Here is an 18354-nt window from a genome sequence, read left to right on the forward strand (position 1 = left end):
TAGAACACTGGGTCTAGGGTGAACATGATCTGAATTTAAACCTGACTTCCATGCCCATGGGAAAGTCACCTGCCCCTTATTTGCTTTAGCTTTCCCATCTGCAAAATGGAAATAATAATAGCACCTACTATAGCCCAAGACTATTATAAGCATCAAATAATTGTAAAGCACTTATTAGCAAAGTGCCTGGCACGTAGTAAGCACTATATAAACGTGCATTCTTATTATTAGTGTCAAAGGCAAGACTTGAACCTAAGTTTTTCAATCTCCAAAGACATCCAACTTTCTAAACATAAGGCCACTCTAGTCTATTTTAATAGGACAAATATTTATCTTTCCATGTTGGTTTAGGTTAAGATCAGGAGATAAGTGAGTTATATGAGAACCTTTTTTTGCCCTTTGGTTCTTAGGCTTTATGGTCACTAAAATGTTAAATTAGGTTTTCAAAACCTTGAAGAAGTCGCACATTTCCCAGAGGTGACTTAAAAAAAAACCCTAAAACTTGTTTTTCTAGGAATTCACTGGTACTGAGGATTCCTGCCCTATCTTCATTTTACTTGTAGTTCTAGAATCTGAAGTACAAATATCAAGAGGCCAAGGCTCTTAGGGGGGAAAAAAAAACAAGAAATGTCAGCTATAGTTCAAAGGTGATGGAAGCTGCATCCTACACTCTGTTGCTAATTTGATCCTCTGCCCAAAGGGGAAGGGGGCCCTGAAACTTAAGACGGTGATCAGGAATCCAGGTCCAAAGGGACATCACTCAAAAGAAAGCACTGACAAAAGATCTTGTGTATCAGTTTAGTAAAGATTTTTATCTGTGGCTCAGATAAAGAGTTGAGGGTCACTGGTTAGCCAGGTGTCCAAACAAAGGACATGGCTAAAGAAGTGATGGACCTCTGACTAGTCCCAAGTTTGTTTTTCTTTATAAATTCTTTCAAACAGTTGACAGAACGGAGGAAGGAAGTGATGGCAAGCTGCAGTATCATCAAGAACAATTTCAGCAACTTGGAGGAAAAACCGAAGCCTAAAATATAGGTGGAGTTTCTGTATATAAAGCAATCCACATGCTAGGTAATGGATGAAGAGGGTTTGAGGAGCTTTATTTTTTATGACAAGAGAGTCAGGCTCACATTTTTTAAAGATTTCTTTTCAAGGAGAACAAACCCAGGAATATACCCCCCATCTCCTTCCTCTCTCCTAAACTATTGGGACAACTCAAGAGAGCCAAAAATTTATCGCCACTTTTTCATCTATAAATGGAAATCCCTGCCACTTCATAGAGCATTAATAAGAACAAATTAAATCCTATATATGTTTTGAGTGTACTGCAAGAGTACTGAAATTTTTGTATGATGGAACCAGGTAAACAGTCTTTACAGGGCTTCACTAAGCATACTTCAGGTTTCTTCACTAAGAGGTACATAATAAAAATTTATTTTAGAGATGGGAAAGCCAGAAACTATCCTATATATGAGATCATATTGAACATTCCTATTCATCGCTTGTGAATAAAGGTATTATTGAAAACATAAAAATTGTAAGTATGCATAAATGAAATTATAAATCTGATGGAACAACCTTGGGAACATATTTAAAACTAGATTTTTAAAACCAGCATTCTCTTAAGAATGATAAGAAAAGCTGGTGTAGAATTGTAGCTCTTATAAGGAAAATAAAGAAATTTGGGTAAGGAGAAAGGAGAAAGCACTGGGAGCTACTCCCAAGATATAAGTAAATATTTTGTCAGCCTGTGTTTCAAAATAATAATCATGTTAGACTCTTTAGATGACTTTCAGTATGTGGTATAACATCAAGGAGACTCCTAGCTTCAGAAAACACTGAGACTGCCATGCTGTCATTGGTATTTCTGGCAAAGAGTAACCTGATTGAAAAGAGTTAAGAGGTGAAGACCAATGAGCCTGAGTTAATCACTCAGGGCAGTAGATAGGTTGGAAAAAATGTATTACTCATTGAATAATCAAATTTATAAAGTTTAGGATCCCGTATACTTAAATGGAAGAGAAAGATAAAACGCAAATGCATGTTAAAAGACAAGAATTCTTCAAGACAGAAAAATGCAAAAGGAGGCTCCATTATGGTTTTAGAGATTGACTTGAATATAGAAGAAAAAGAATCTGTGGGGAAATTCTAATGAAGCCATCTTGAAGGATGGATAGAGTGTAAGAAACAGTGACTGGCATTAGCGTCAGAGTGGAAAAAAATTTTAAGAGCCAAAAAGGCACCAAGTTAATATCTGCTAGAGGTACTAGACTAGAAAGCTGTTGTTCTTATGTGGCAGAAAGAATTTAGATGAGCAAGAAAAATCAACTGCATTAAATAGGTGGAATCATTCCTTCACGCTTCTAAAATCACTGAAAGGAACCACAAAAGCTAGTACCAAAGTCCCTAAAAGTATTTTTAAGAAGGTAATACTTAAGAAATATAAACCTATGCAAAATTTAGAAGTGTTGGTTTATCTTAAAGTGGCAAAGCACTTGCCTAATAACCTAATGAAAACATAGAATTTCAAGTTATTTTCAGCATACTGGAAAAACCAGAAAGATGACAGACAGATATAGATGGCAGGCAGATAGATAGATGGCGAGATAGACATACATATCTAGTAAGAAGAGCCAGTTTTGGACGTTATCATACATTCTTCTATAAGGTTCAACAGTAAAAACAACATCATTATAGAAAATAAGTTAAGGAAGATGAACCTTGTGGTCCTTTTGGGCTAAGAAACACTGATTTGGGGGATAAAAGCTATTTTGTGTGTGCATTGTGATACAGCTTTCTTCAAGCTACAAGCTATGAATTTGTTTAGGTTGCTTCATGATTAAAATTAAATCAGATTTTTCTAAAGACAAATAATGTTTCCCATGGAGTTGAATGTGATGAAATTAATCATTATTTAATAAAGAAGTAATTTTGAAAGAAAAGCATGGGTCTCTTGACTTCTCTCATTTTGGAGGTTTGCTTTAGTTTGCATTCATGATGCTCAATTCCTCATTGCACATAAGCTCCAACATCCGCCTTAATCATACACAAAAATGGTCATAACCTTGATCTTGCCACCACCTACACATCATAACAGCAAAAATGTGGGGTTTCAAGACTGTGAATTGCCAAAACTGTAAAGATTTCGGCCAAACTGTAAAGACAAAAAAAAAGTCTTGATTTCTATTTAAAATAAGTGGTCGCCATGGGAAAATTCCCAAATATGAAAAATACCCAAGTCAGCTGGGTTTTATGGAGATATTAATACAAATGAAGGAGTTTAGGGAAGAGAGAGAGAGAGAAAAAGAATTATCTTCAAAGTTTGGCTGAAACCTTTACAGTTTTGGCAATTCACAATCTTGGAAACCCATATTTTTCATGGTTACAACATCTATCATATCTCTACATTCAAGAAATCTATAATCTCCTTAATGGACCACAATCAGCTTTTCACTTCTCCCTCTGTCTTTCTTTACAAAATCCTACTCCTTGTTCAACACTGGCCACCTATCCTTTGACCCCATTTGACCCCAGTTCTCTCCCATTTTCCCTGTGCTAGGCACATTCTTCTCCATCTTGATGCCTTGAGGAATCTGTTCACCCTCTCTTGAATCCCAACCCCGTTTATATCACCGCTTACACCTCACCAAGTCTCAACCTTGGCTCCTATACCTGTGCTCATGAATGAAGATGGAGAAAACCATACAATTATTCTAACTACAAACTGATGTCACACAACCTACCTGGGCCCTCACTGCTGCTAGGGAATACTACTATAACTCCCTTTACAACTCACTTTTCCACTCTCCAAGGCTTTCCATTCCTTCTCAAACCTTCCACGGTTCCCTGTCCCTTCACCTTTCAGTAAAGAAGCCTGTTTTGTGTTTTACACAAAATACTGAGGCCATTTACCCTAAATTTCCTCCTTTCCTCTTCCTCATCTCCTAATGTTCTGATGCCTTCTGTCCCTTCTCCTTCACCTCACTCATTACCAAGACTACCCCCTGTCTGTTCCAATGATCTGATGGTATCACATGCACCCCCTCCCCTAACTCCTACTCAATCACCTTCAGTGACTCCCAGAGCAAATACAAAGTGCTCTCTGGCACTCAAAGCCCCTTTGTCACTGGGCCCTTTCCTATTTCTCCATTCATTTTTCACCCCAGCAGTCTTTGATCCAGGGACACTAACCACCTGGCCATCCCACAAACGCTTTCTCTGGTTGACACGCATCCCTGGAACTGTCTCCTTCCTCAACTCTACCTACTAATTAATATCTGTACCTTCTAAGTGCCATTGGAAATCTCATCTTAAACCAAAAGCCTTTCCCAACCACTCTTCATTCCTGCACCTTCTCTGTTAGTCATTTGCTATTTGTATTCTCTATATCTTTGTCTATAGTTGTTTACACTGTCACCACCACCCCTCCATTAGATGGTGAGCTCCTCAAGGACGGAGACTTGTCATTTGCTTCTTTGTATCCGCAGTATTTAACAAAGGACCTGATGTATAGGAGGCACTCGGTAAATGTTGATAGCTGTTCCTGTAACGTCAGCATTTAGAACCTGGAATGGACTCGCTGCAACCTCCCTCTAAATGCGAGAGTCTTAGGGAGTTACCTGACCCTCGGAGAAGTGAAGTGACTTTCTCAGGATTGTATCGATAATCCATTTCAAAGGTGAGATTTGAACTCTGGTTTCCCTGACTCTGATGTACTCTTGGTGTTCAGAAAGATTAAGTGTTTATTTATTTTAATCTATTTATTTATTTAAGCCCTTATCTTCTACCTTAGAATCAATATTGTGTATTGTTTCCAAGGCAGAAGAGTGGCAGGGACTAAGCAAGGGGCATTAAGTTGCCCAGGGTCACAGAGCTGGTAAGAAGTCATACTTGAACCCAGGACCTCCCATCTCTAGGCTTGGCTCTCAATCCACTGAGACACCTCGCTGCCCCCAATAGTAAGTCCTGTTAAATTAGGTCTTCCGATTCTTAAGTCTAGTGCTCTTTCTACTCCATCACACTTGGCTCCAAGGGTCTGATCTATGAGTTCTAGTCAAGAGAATATGGTAGAGAGAATTTAGAAGAAACACCTCCAGCTTCTTCCCCCTAAAGTTGCATTTATAGTCTTGACGTAAGTCAGAGGCATGTCTGCTGGAGCCACATGAACCACAAGAGAGTTCAAGTATAAATTCATTTAAGAGAACTAAAAAGTAAGTTTAAAATGTCCGTACATATATTTTGGAGTTGCTTATAAAGCCCATATGAATACCTCTGCCCCACTCCCAATACCCTGACAAAGATTTAATAAAGAAGGGGGAAAAACACTTGTTGGTACTAAAGCCTTTACTGTAATAAACCAAATATATTTACAATTTATACAAATGTTTAACCTTCAACAAAAATACAAAAAACATATCACAAGATGCAAAACCAGGGAACAAGTTCATCGGAGACACCACTGCTCTACATAGGACAGAATGCAAGTTGAACTGCAAAGAACAGAAAGGTAATCTCACATATTCAGGCAATGAGAGCAATCTGTAGGAGGTCACAGAGAAAGAAAATAAAAGGCTCCAACATTCTTCAACAGACTCAACTGCTGAATCCTAAGACCGTGGCTATCTGTCCATTCATTTTTGCCTCCATGCTTCCTTCGGGTTTAGGCACGTGACCTATTATTTAGTTTGCCGGATGTTGCCTTCTGTTTGTTGACTTGGAGTAGTTTCATGAAAAGGTTTAGAAACAGATTTCTTTTTGTTCCTTAAGTTACAACCTTTCTACTTCTACAAATTCAAAACATTTTGGCCCAGTTCAACTCTAAAAGTTAAAACCACATCATGTTTTCAATAGATCACTTCGTAGACTGTAGCTTTCTTGTCTCCAGAGCCAGTGACTATGTATTTATCATCCACAGAGATGTCACAGCTAAGCACTGAGGAGGACTCTTTGGACTAGAAAACAAAAAAAGAACACATTACGGAAAGAAGTGGTAAGAACAGACCACATTCATGTCTAGTTCACATAGTGGGAGGCCCAAAGAGATCAGGCACAAGTTCCACTTCCGTAACTAATTCTGGGAAAGGAGGTCCTACCTGGAATATACTGGCTCCATAAGGGGTCCTCCAGGCATTAAGGAGGTTATCTTTTCCAGTACTCACAAACCATTTACCTACAAGTAGAAAAGGTACGTGGTGAGTTTTAATAAGAAAGAAGCTGAAAAATCCCAAAATCTATCATAGATAGCTATGCCAGGTTTAACCCAAGATTTACCTAAACTCATGCACATCCATTTAATACATGGCTGCAATATGAATAGGAAACTTCCTGGTGACAGGAAGGAAGATTTAAGGAGGACCAAGAGCCTATCAATCTGGGGGGATGCCCTTTGCTGAAACAAGGAAGGCTGCAGGGCAAGTTTATGGGAAAGACAGATTCTCTTTTCTGACATGTTTAATTTGAGCCACTACTAGGAGATACCCAGTTAGAGATGCAGGTCTAGAATGCATGAAAGAGATTATAGCTGGATTTGTAGTAAAGATGCCATGATATAATGCAAATTACTATAACTGTATGTGTGTGCGTGTGCGTGTGCGTGTGTGTGTGTGTGTAAGCCTTTACCTTCCATCTTAAAAGCAATGCTAGGTAATGGTTTCAAGGCAGGAGAGTGATACGGGCTGGGCAATGGGGGCTAAGTGACTTGCCTAGGATCACATAGTTAGGAAGTGTCTGAGGCCAGATTTGAAACCAGAACCTGCCAATTCTAGGCTCTCTATCCACCGAACTTCCCCCAGCCAATATATATATGTTTTAATAGAAAAAGTGAGGATAGAAAAAAAGCAACATTTGCTCTTAAAGAACACTAAATCCACATTAGGGCAATTCCATAGTCTGGAAAACATTTCTCATTAGTGAGAATGACTGAAGCAGACATTCATTACTATTTTCTGAGGACTTTATTAACACAATGGAAAAATTATTATTATTATATCCAGCTGCTCAAGAATAGCATTTGTCCTGACATGTGAGCTTCAGTTGTTTTGTTTTGTTTTGAATATAGTCTACACTACAAATGCCCTCTGGATTTGTTTTCTACTCTACTTACCACAGTAAGCAAACTTTAGTGACAATACACAGCTTTCATGAAGATGCAACTGGTATTTGTCTGGTTTATTGACATGTAACACTTCCACATTGCTGCTCTCCATACCCACTGCTAGCCATTCCCCAGTTGGGCAATATCCAAGAGAAAAGATCTATAAAAAGTCAACAAGTTGGTTAATTTTTTTGTACAGAAAGTTTAAGGGGAAAGAGGTTAAATGGTACTAAGATTTATCTATATTCATATTTCTATCCTTATATACTGATATAAATGAAAAAATCAAACTCATTTACTAATATACAAAACATAAAAATGTGTTGCTTGACCTCTAGCAGAAACTCTTTAGAAGCAGTATTAGAAAGAAAAAGGCTTAGAGGAAATGAGCAATAGCTCAATTCAAAGCTTTCACTTTTCTAAAAGCAACAAACACATGAGCATGAGAGGAACAAAGAAAGCCAGAAAGTATCCTTTTTATGTTACATTTTTAAAAAAATAAATTCAGATAAGTAAAGGGTGATGAAATGTTTACTTTGATTTACTTTCTGTTCCCTCTCCCCCACCTTCAGAAAAAAAGATAAAATTCTGGTATAAAAAATTTCACACCTATTTAATTTCTATTTCATCACATCTTCAAAAACACCTAAAAGTTTTGGTTATATTCCCACCATGAATTAAAAGTTCTGGAAATATTACATCCCCTCCCCCAACGTGATAAAGATGGTCCCTATTCCTTTTATTGGGGACAAGTCATGGAGAAACCATTAAAACAGCTGCTTCCAGTCACTGAAGAACCCCAGGATGATCATTTGGGGTCTTTTGAGAGAAGACTATAATAACCCATGGCCTCATTTTTGTTATTTCACTATTTTTGGTTTCATTGATTTGGAGATCTGTTGTAGGCAGGAAAAACTCTTCTTTGCCGGCTTTGCACAATATCTGCAGTATTCTGCTTTTGGTTGAAGTCTTCCTGTCTCATTGTTCACTGTGACTTTTAATCATACATCCATGATAAATAAAATAAATTTACTGCATGGCAAAGTTCACTACAGGGGTTGGCAAAAATAACCTGTTTTCTGCACGTGCTGTAGAATGTTCTTGCTGATGCAACGCAAACTCAAACTATACTTGAGCTAAGAGGCAAATACAGGTGGCTAAAGATAAAGTTGTCTCTCAAGGAACATGTACACGAGAGGGTGCCAATCATCTCCAAGCCTTAAAGGACAACCAGTCCACAGCCACAAATCCCTGATGGATTCTGATCATGCCAACAGCCCAGAAGAGAATACACAATTGATTCTGCAGCTGCTGCAGGAAGGTCTGTTTTATGTTTATGTAGGACTTAAAAGACCTGGTGGGAATGATGATATTGGTACCACGGAGGAAGGCTTTCCCAGCACTCTGATTAGAAAGTCCACCAAAGGACAAGTGGTCTGGGATCTTCTAGATTTGGGGAGAAATATACAGAACTCATCCCAAGAACAGGAGTTTGCTTGAACTTAGATGAGATCATCTCTGAGCACAGAGCTTCTCTTCCTACTTTCAGTCTAGACAATTTGCTCTTAAGAAATCAGGGCCAAATGTTTTGCTGGTGATAGTGTGCCATTACTTTCTAAAGAGAACTATATTTGTCATTCTAAGTCATTAAAAGTAGCAGGAGTGGCCTGGTCCTTAGCTTGAAGTTCTAATCTTCTTACTTCTTCCAAATCTTGATTTAGATAAAGACACATCTACACACCACTCTCGCCATGGGAGATATTCACTATTTAAGTAATTTTCAAAATACCCCAATGCTCCAAAATTTCCTTTTTTTTCACATTTAATTTTAAAACTTCAGTTATCTAATCAGTTACAAATATATTTTAAGGGATAAGTAACAGACTGAGATCTCCTTAGATTGCTTTGCGTTTCTTATCCTCCCTGATGAAAGCAAAATGAATAACTTTCTAAGATAGCAAATTACTTTTTCTCTCCAATGAGAACACTGTTGCATATTTTCCTAACACTATTTATACATTAATCAAATAATTGTCTTTTGACCCATATTAAAATAGAGAGCATATGTACAACAGACATTCGAATGCTACTTAAAGAAAGCAGTGTATTCTTTACTACTCAAATTCCTTGAATGAAATTATGCATAAACAATACAGAGCAGACCGGTTCAACTTGTGCTTCATGAGTCTTGGCCTATGTCACTCTGGAAACTGTAGGTGTTTCTATTTCTTAAAAAAAAAAACTAACAAAAACAAACAGCTTCACAACCTAGCCACTCCTTTGCCTGAGCCTCTATTACCCAGAAGAAACCAACATGCATATTTGAAGGAAGGAAAGACTCATCACCTGTGATGTGAAGTCATGTTGCTGTAACTGCCGCCCTTCTCGCAGGTCCCAGGATCTGACCGTATTGTCCAAACCTCCCGTCCAAAGCTTGGTGCCATCATTCGAAATGTCAATACAGCTGGCTCCATCTGTGTGGCCCTGGAATTGCCTGATAAAACAAACCCGAATGAATAATGATTTCCTGCCAGAGCTCAAGGTAAACAGTGTTGTGTTGTTAGTTTTGGACTCTGCAGGCATGTGTCATCTCTTCTGTGTCTGCCGATGTGTAAGATGAAACTACCCTTCCCTTGGGTAGGACATGAAGTTGCACCTGCAAAAAGGTTTTTGGGATGCAAGCATTAAGGAAATGGGACTATTTCAGCTAACTAAGAAGTTAATTAGTTCCTTATTAGCCTTCCCCAAAAAGTATTCATCCAGAGGTTTCCAAGCGCTCTTGTACCTTTAATATTTTTTTAAAGGGCAACATGCAAAATCCCAAGAACACGACGTAAAAGGATAAGACCTGCTTAATAACATGGATGAGATCCACGATCTCCCAACACTCCTATAGCCATCTGTGAAATGTCACATTAAATACACAAAAGGTTTAGCGACATTAACAGGACAGGGTCCAGAAAACTCAACTCTCCCATTACCATGACTGAATCAACAAAAGGATGCCCTTTGTGCCAGTGGGTTATGAGCTCACATATTTACTCAACTCTGTTTTCAGTGTAAGAGCTTTGCATTAGGAAATCCTAAATCCCAGTAACAAAGGGTCATTCCAAGTTCTATTCAGTCCTCTTGACCTCAAGGTTGGCAAAAAAGAATCAAAAGCCAAATGCTGATGAAAACGGCAGGAATCTGGGCAAGACGTTTCTTTGAGGTGGAGCACACATAGAGTATTCTCAAAGGAATCATACACACTCTCACTTAAGCACCTACGACGTATGAAGTACCATGCCGAGCCTGTCACTGCTCACCAAAATTGGATGTAAATCTACCTCTTTCTTCTCCATATCTTTAGTTACTAGGACAGCACCGTATCCATTTTTTACATTTTTATTTTCAGTTTCAAATGTTCTTCCTCCCTCCAGCTCCCCCCTCACCCACTGAGAAGACGAGCAATAGGATACCCATTATACATATCAATAATCCTTTAGACATTTTAAAAAATCATATTTATCATTTCATGAGAGTAAGCAACTCCTGGTAAGAAAATTCTCTCAAATCATAAAGAATGATAACTGTTTAGCAACTTATAACCTTAGAGAGTTGTCTCATTTACTGTGTAGTTTGCCTCTCAGAAGCGGTGACAGAAGCAGGCTGCGGAGGAAGATCTGACCCAAAATCCAGCGCTGCTTACACTGTACCTGTTCTTATCTCCTAGGACTCTGCCTCTCACTTTATGCATAACAGGAAGATAAATTATTTTTTTGAGGATGATGTCAGAGCACTAACGAACTAGGTCTTGTCATTAAAATATGGAAGAGGATCTCAAAACCTCTTCTGATTCTAAGCTCTCAACAATCCCAAAGCTCGAGAGCTGGAAGGGACCTAAGTGGCCACGTGGTCCAAACCATACAAGAAATAAATCTGTACTACAACACACCCAAGGGTCTTTGCTCAAGACTTTCAAGGGGGGATTGGGATGGGGAGGGCTGGCAGGCAACCAACTACTTCTCAAGGAAACCCATTCCACTTTTGGGCAACTCTTCAACTTCCACTGAACCTGGAACTTCAGAAAGGAGGAAAACAAAAGGGAAAAGTAAGATAACTTTTGTTTACAAATGTAATGGCATCCATACTTCAAAGACCTGTGGTTTCCGCTGGGGTGCGGATTCTCTCTCTTTTTAATAAAAAAAAGCCACCTGGGCTCTGTTTTAGGAGTCTTCATGGGGTGGGGGTCAGCTTTTCACCAGGGCCACACTACAAGCCTTGGCGACACTGCCTACACTTGGTGGTCTATTGGCATAGCTTTCAAGATCTCGAAGTCATCTCCAGATAATGATAAGGCATCAGGGGAAGATTTTTACAGAAGTGGTCTGGAAACTGAACTTCCATGGGAAACAAAGAAAGAAGATGGAAAGCTTTTGTAATTTGGCAAAAAGATCTGGACTCTTCCTTTTCAAAGCCCTTGAAAGCAGGATCAACTGGACCCTGTCACTTCCTGGGTCACATTCTATTCTCAGTATTATCACACTAAAATTGCCTCTAAGACTTATTAAGAGTCATACTTGAGGACATCGAGGTGGCTCGGTGGATTGAGAGTCAGACCTAGAGGATGGGAGGTCTTGGGTTCAAATCTGACCTCAGATATTTCCTAGCTGTGTGATCCTGGGCAAGTCACTTAACTCCTACTGCATAGTCCTTACCACTCTGCCTTGGAAACAATACACAGTGTTGATTCTAAGATGGAAGGTAAGGATTTTTAAAAAATAATCATATTCTAAGACATGAAGCAGCACGATGGATTCCAGTGAATTTGGAATCGGTAAGACTCAAGTTCAACACCAGCCTCAGGCACTTATTACATACGTGACCCTGGGCACGTCATTTAACCACTGTGGGAATAACAGTAGCACTTACTTCACAGGTTTATTGTTAGAATCAAATGAAATTCTGTAAACAAGTATAATGTGCTTGGCAAACCTTTAAAGAGCTATATAAATACTTGTTATTAATATCATCAATTATTTAAAACCTCAAATTTCATCATTTTCATAAAAGGAGAAATTCTTCCTTTCTTTGCAGTATCTAAAACATGCACAGCCTTTGCTTAGTCTTTGGATGCATTTCATTATATATTTGCCAGTAAAAAGTTTTAGTATTTGCTTAAAAGGTGTTTTTCGGGCTTATATATCCTAACTATGCCTATCTAGGAATTTATACCTGAAAAAGAAACTTTTTAGAAGAAAATGCCCATATTAAGTTGGGGGTCTCTCCCTCTGTGTCTGTCTGTCTGTCTGTCTGTCTGTCTGTCTGTCTGTCTGTCTCTCTCTCTCTCTCTCTCACACACACACACACACACACACACACACACACCTTTTCCACATCTGTCCCTGTATTTATAGTATATAAAGAAATCCCATAGATAGCCCAGAACCTGAATCTGTGATTATATGTAAACAGTCTTGTATTAGTAAAAGTCAGATATTTCTAGTCTTATTTTATAAATGCTAAAATTTAAACAAAGAGATCCCCTAAATGTAATTTTCTCTGGTTTCTTTGATTTATCCATCCATTCACCCAATAATTAGGGAGTACCTATAATGGACAGGGAATTGTTTGCTATAAACACTGAAGTAGTATCATCAACTCTCATTTGCTCACCCTGTAAATCAGTAAAATTAATTCTATTACCATGTCAGTATATATGCATAGGAATAGATTTCATGACATTTAACTCATTTCTATAGATGTGGCTTTAAAATAAAATGGGATATAAGAACTTATCCTACTCTCTGGAATATATACTTAAAACATGAGAGCCAAATCTCCAAGAGGGGGAAAGTAATAAAAAAAAATCCCATAACAAGAAATCCAAAAGTAAACATATCTCACATATTTTAATTCCCTTTTTAACGTTTACTTTATTTGAAATGTTAACAATGCTTTCTATAACATTAGGTATGTTATTGTTACTGATAAAGAACAGGGAAGCTACAAAAGAGGAAGAAAGCAAAAATCACTCACTAAAGACCAGAACAAGTATAAAGGTCAAGAGGATTACACACAGAAAGGACCTCGGACAACAGGACTTTGCTAGACATAATAAGCTTTTCATGCAGATTTTATTTAGGGCCTGAGAAACACCAACACTTAAACAAAACAAAAAAAGGGAAAAAAAATCAAACCCATGCTGGGAAGTCATGTCCTTGGAATATGTTCTTCCAGTAATTCCGGACAGTTTACACCATCATTTCTTATCAGGTAGCTTCTAATGTTTGCAATCAACAATTCCAGCTAAACCAAAAGCTCCAATGAAACCCTCTCATGACCTATGCTCATCCTTCCTCAGGCAAAACACAAATAGTAGAAAATTGCAGTGAAAAGGGTTAAGGAGAAATTGCAAAAATTCAGGGCAGGATCGGTACCCCTAGCAATCTTGTGAAGTCTACAGACCTCTCAGAATCATGCTTTTTAAATTCATACGGTAAAATACAAAGAATGTGAATTATATGCTAAAATAAAGTTATGAAAAACAAAAACCTTTGGTCTCGAGAGTGAAATCTTGAACCCCTCTGGCTATCTCTACACCTTTGCATGGGCTCCCCCATCACACACCTCCTGGAAGGCTCTCTCTCATTATTCTATCTCTTGGGATCCCTGGCTTCCTTCAGATTCCACTTAACTGCTACTTTCTGCAGGAGACCTTTCCCAATCTCCCTCTCTCTCCTTCACTCAGGATACCTGCAACATACACCTTTTTTGGTTCATTAGAATTTAAGCTCCTTGATGGCAGGAATTATTTTTGCCTTTTTTTTATACTGTAAGAGCTTGATATATGCTGTTTGACTAACTGATAACTAGCAAAGGCAACCTATGGAGCGTGGGCGTCTGGATGAGCTATTTAAATAATACCCCTCCTGAAAACCCTTCATCCAGGGCCACAGGCACTCACCTGACCAGCGTCTGGTTGTGCAGATCCCACACTGCGATGTTGCCGTCGCTGCAGCACGAGAAGCAGACCTTGGAATCGGGGCTGATCGCCAGGGCATAGCAGGCCGGAGCCGAGGATGTCAGCTCCGCTTTGATGCGCGGGGTGGGGGCTGCCAGGTCCCAAATGGATAACGTACTGGCTTCTCCACCTACTATAAGGGTGCAGCCATCAGGTAGCAATTTACAGGAACGGATGTAATTATCTCTGTTCTGTGAAATAAATACTGCTCAATTACTACAGTGCGCTACCCAGTAACAGATAATACTATGCCTCCTAACAACTAGTTTGGTTTTAGACTTCAAATTTGGGATGTCTCAAGTGCCAAAACAGTATATAAAATAGAACATTCAAATCCCAACTTCTCTTTGCCAACTTCAAAGACCATCACAAACTCACTTTAATGTATAGATATAATAGCTTTCCTGTTCTTCTCCTCCCCAGAAAAACTCAACTAATGGGTCCTCTTGTTCATCTTTCATGTAATAGATGAGGCCAGGTTTAAACTCACTTTCCCACAACTGAAGGTAATACGGCTGCATGCTTATTTCTCTAAGAAGAACTAACTCTTTACTCAGGCAATTACCCTGGGAATAATGAAGAAAAGCTACATAGCTTTTGTTGCATATTGTTGGGCTCTTACTAAAAAAATCTCACAAAGTCTTCTTAGGTAGTGATATTGTCTCCATCAAAGAGGGTATCTGATAAGGATTAGGTTCTCTTACCCTGGATGGGAAAGCTCTCATCTTTTTTCTACTCTCAATATCAGTGAGATTTTATAAAATATATTGAAAATAAAACCAAACCAAACAAAAAGAAGTGAGTTACATCAACAAGAGAAAAGGGTTTTCTCTGTATTTTAAACTACTCCTCTATCTGTTTTATCTTCAATAAATTCGCCTGTTTTTTGAAGTAATACTACAGATATTTCTGAATTATTTCAATGATTAAGAACAGTTGTTGTCAACCATTCAAAGAACCATGGAAACTTTAGCTAAGTGACTTTGTCAACATTTAAATTAAATTTACCTTACGCAGCCCCAAATACCACACACAGCATGGGTTTTTGGTTTGAGGTCTGAATTTTGTCCAGGAAAAGTAAAGAATTTTATTAAATGATCTGGTCAAAAAATGACAGGAATTCCTGTGGCTTAAATGGTAAGATAGCCAATGTCACTAAAAACAAACAAACCAAAAAACCTGTTGCTTGGAATCCTAGCAACATCTTGAACTTGTAATACACAGAAGGCAGCATATAACTTACAGGAGTCTATCTATGATAGGAGAATAACAGCAAAGTTCTCTTGCAGTTTACTTAAGGCAAATGGTATGTAGGGTATAAATCTAAGAGTTATAGTAGAGAACATTCTATCTTTTCTCTATACATATTTACAAAACAACAGTTCTATTCTTAAGATATAAGCTTATTGACTCCCTTATCTTTTTTTAAAATCACATTTTTTTAAAGTTTATGTTAATGTCTTCTTTGGAAAGACATTTCCCATTTTATAGCTCCATCCCTTAAAGTCCTCTTTTGCAACAAAGAAAATACATGAAGCAAAGTCAACTAAGACATAATCTCAACAGTTAACATCTATGACATTTCCTATTCATAGTCCACCACCTCTCTACTTGGAGGCAAGAGATTCATTTCATCAATTACCCTCTGAATGAGTATTTTGTGCTGCTTTTTAAAAGTTTTTATAATAGTATCTTATTATTTTTAACTGAGACACTTGAGAGTCTTTAAATTAGTACCTATTAGTCTTTCCTTGTCAGATGACAGTGATAACTATTCATATACTCCAAAAGTCTCTCTAGAGGTTGTCAATTTTTCAGAATGCTTTTTATACTATTTTGTTGTCCAATTTTTATGAAAAAGTCAAACAAAAATAGGAAGTAAGCTGAATAACCAAGCATTCATGATGCATTTTTAGCTACACTTCCATTCACTAAAAGGGAAACCCTCTTTTAATAAGAATCCAAATAAATGTGAATTATTGGGGGGAGGGGGTCATAGCAGCCCTGGGATTTGATTATTTTAACCACAGTAGTAATAAATAAAGCCTTTAAATTGAAGGAGGGGGAAAAGTCAAGCTAAATACTAAGCACGGGAAACAGAACTGGCCTCTATTTCCTCATAATATGAATAAAATCCAAGCCAGGACAGCTATTTCCTTATTGAGTCTCCAAGGAGAAATTACCCTTGTGCTTAAGTTCCTGCTCACTTACCAGACAGTCCAGCTGAGAAACTGGACTCTTATTGCCAGGTTGGCTGATGTCCCAGACTTTGACGCATCCCTTCCCACCAGTGTACACGTGTCTCGTGGGGTTGCTGATAGTAACTGCACACACTACTTCTCCGTGATTAAGGGTGTTGATCTGACGAGCATGTCGAGGGATTCCAGGTCCAATGAGGGCATCAGGGGGAAAAGGTACGGGCTGCATCTGACCATCTGCAGTAACGTGAAAGGAGTATGCGCTTTTGGGGAGGGACAGGCAGGGAAGAAGAGGAGGTATTGGGTAAAAAAAGCATAAGAGAAAATAAAGAGAAAAAATATTCATCATAAAGAAATCTGTCACTAAGTCAGAGTATTAACTTGAAACATACGGCGGCTAAATGATTCCTATAGTTGATTAAGCTTTTATTTTCCTCTCAATTGAAATAAATTCAAGTTGAAGAATTAAATAGTAACAGAATAAATGTAATATAGATGGCAAAAGAAATTTATCAGCTTGCAAGAAGGCCACCATACTGAGTTATGTCTTGATGAAATAAGATTAAGCAATTATTTTTGTGTGTTTGTATATTTATTTTAAAATAACACAAAACTTTCAAATCATATACTCTGACTAAATACTGTTGTCCTTGGCAAATATTTAGGGTACAATTACAAACAAAATATAAAAGCCAACATATCCACTGTCTGTTCATTCCAAAGATCATTTTGTTAAATGTTTGATTCGAAAATATGACACACAAATAGAATTCCTGTGGTTCAGAAGATAAGACATCTGCCATTCCTAAAAATCTGTGTTGGAATCCCTGGTAACCATTCACTGAGCTCTCTAGACACCAATGAAAAGACATATGAGCAATGATGCCTACATTAAAGAAGTTGCTGGGCAGGCACAGAATGGGTTATTGGGGTAACATAAAGCTGAACCAATATTTTTCTATTCCCTTTCTCTACCCTTGACCCCAATCGAAAACAAAAAACAAAGATGCCACACATCTTGTAGTTCTACTCTTGAATCTCAGAAAAGGCCAAACCACTTGTTCTGCATACCTTAATTTGCCAAAGACATTTAATACTTCCAAAGCTAAACTTTCCATGTTTAACAAGAGCCAATGATTTTATAGCAGCAGGAAGCAAGATGTTATGAGGATTGGGCTAAGATTTGGACTTGGGGTCTAGACCTACTCTGCCACTAACTTTCTGTGTGACAAGTCATTTATCATCTCTCTACCGAAAACAAACCCCCAAACCCAAGACCACAGCCTTCTGATGTTTAACATGGGTTTACTGGTTCTATGAGGATCAAGTGATGATGAAAGCTAATAGAAACTTAAAATATGAAAAGTGATTTATACATATGTATATTTACAAATACATGTTTATATGTAAATATGCCTAGACACACATATACACATATATTGTATACATAATATATAATGCATATATAGGTATGTGAGCATATAAATGTACATAAGCATAAGTATATGCTTGCAGATTATCCCATTTGATCTTGACAACAATCCTGAGTTGTAAATGTTATTATTATTCCCATTTTATGGATGAAGAAACGGAAGCAGACAAAGGTTAAATGACTTGCCAGAATGACACATCTACTAAGCGTATGAGGTGGAGTTTGAATTCATCTCTTCCTGACTCAATGCAGACAGAACTCTATTGTGCCCTTCAACTGTCTATTATTACAAGGATTTATAACTAGAGGAACTTTAACAAGGTCATTTACAAGGTCCAACCCCTTCATTTTACTGGAGAGGAAACTGAGGCAAGAGATTTTAAGAGAGTTTCCCATGATTCTAAACCTAATAAGGGGTAGACCCAGACTTTGAACCCAGGTCCCAAACCCAAATCCAATGTTTCTTCTATTGCACCAATCAGTGAATTAAAAAAATAATCTTTATTAAGCACCTACTGTATGCCAAATATTATCTTAACATATACTTTTAGAAGTATAGAACAAATTTTTAAAAGTCTCCCTTAAATCTTGAATTTTAGAGTCTTGTAGAAGCCTCTTTTATTTT

The 18354-nt window shown here is 37.9% G+C and overlaps 1 protein-coding gene across 8 annotated transcripts in view; it reads right to left on the reverse strand.

Moving 5' to 3' along the window:
• Positions 1 to 5325: 5325 nt before the first annotated feature.
• TLE1 (TLE family member 1, transcriptional corepressor) overlaps positions 5326 to 18354 on the reverse strand; it is a 117167-nt gene continuing 104138 nt past the window's right edge. For all 8 annotated transcript variants that reach the window (XM_056805940.1, XM_056805939.1, XM_056805938.1 and 5 more), the window contains 6 exons: positions 16311 to 16560; positions 14043 to 14290; positions 9440 to 9587; positions 7103 to 7253; positions 6093 to 6169; positions 5326 to 5951 (listed from right to left, as the gene is read on the reverse strand). In XM_056805940.1, the coding sequence (XP_056661918.1) occupies positions 5844 to 5951; positions 6093 to 6169; positions 7103 to 7253; positions 9440 to 9587; positions 14043 to 14290; positions 16311 to 16560 (982 nt within the window). In that variant the 3' untranslated portion in view covers positions 5326 to 5843. The remainder of the gene's footprint in view (positions 5952 to 6092; positions 6170 to 7102; positions 7254 to 9439; positions 9588 to 14042; positions 14291 to 16310; positions 16561 to 18354) is intronic.

This window comes from Monodelphis domestica, chromosome 7 (assembly GCF_027887165.1).
Source record: "Monodelphis domestica isolate mMonDom1 chromosome 7, mMonDom1.pri, whole genome shotgun sequence".
NCBI lineage: Eukaryota > Metazoa > Chordata > Mammalia > Didelphimorphia > Didelphidae > Monodelphis > Monodelphis domestica.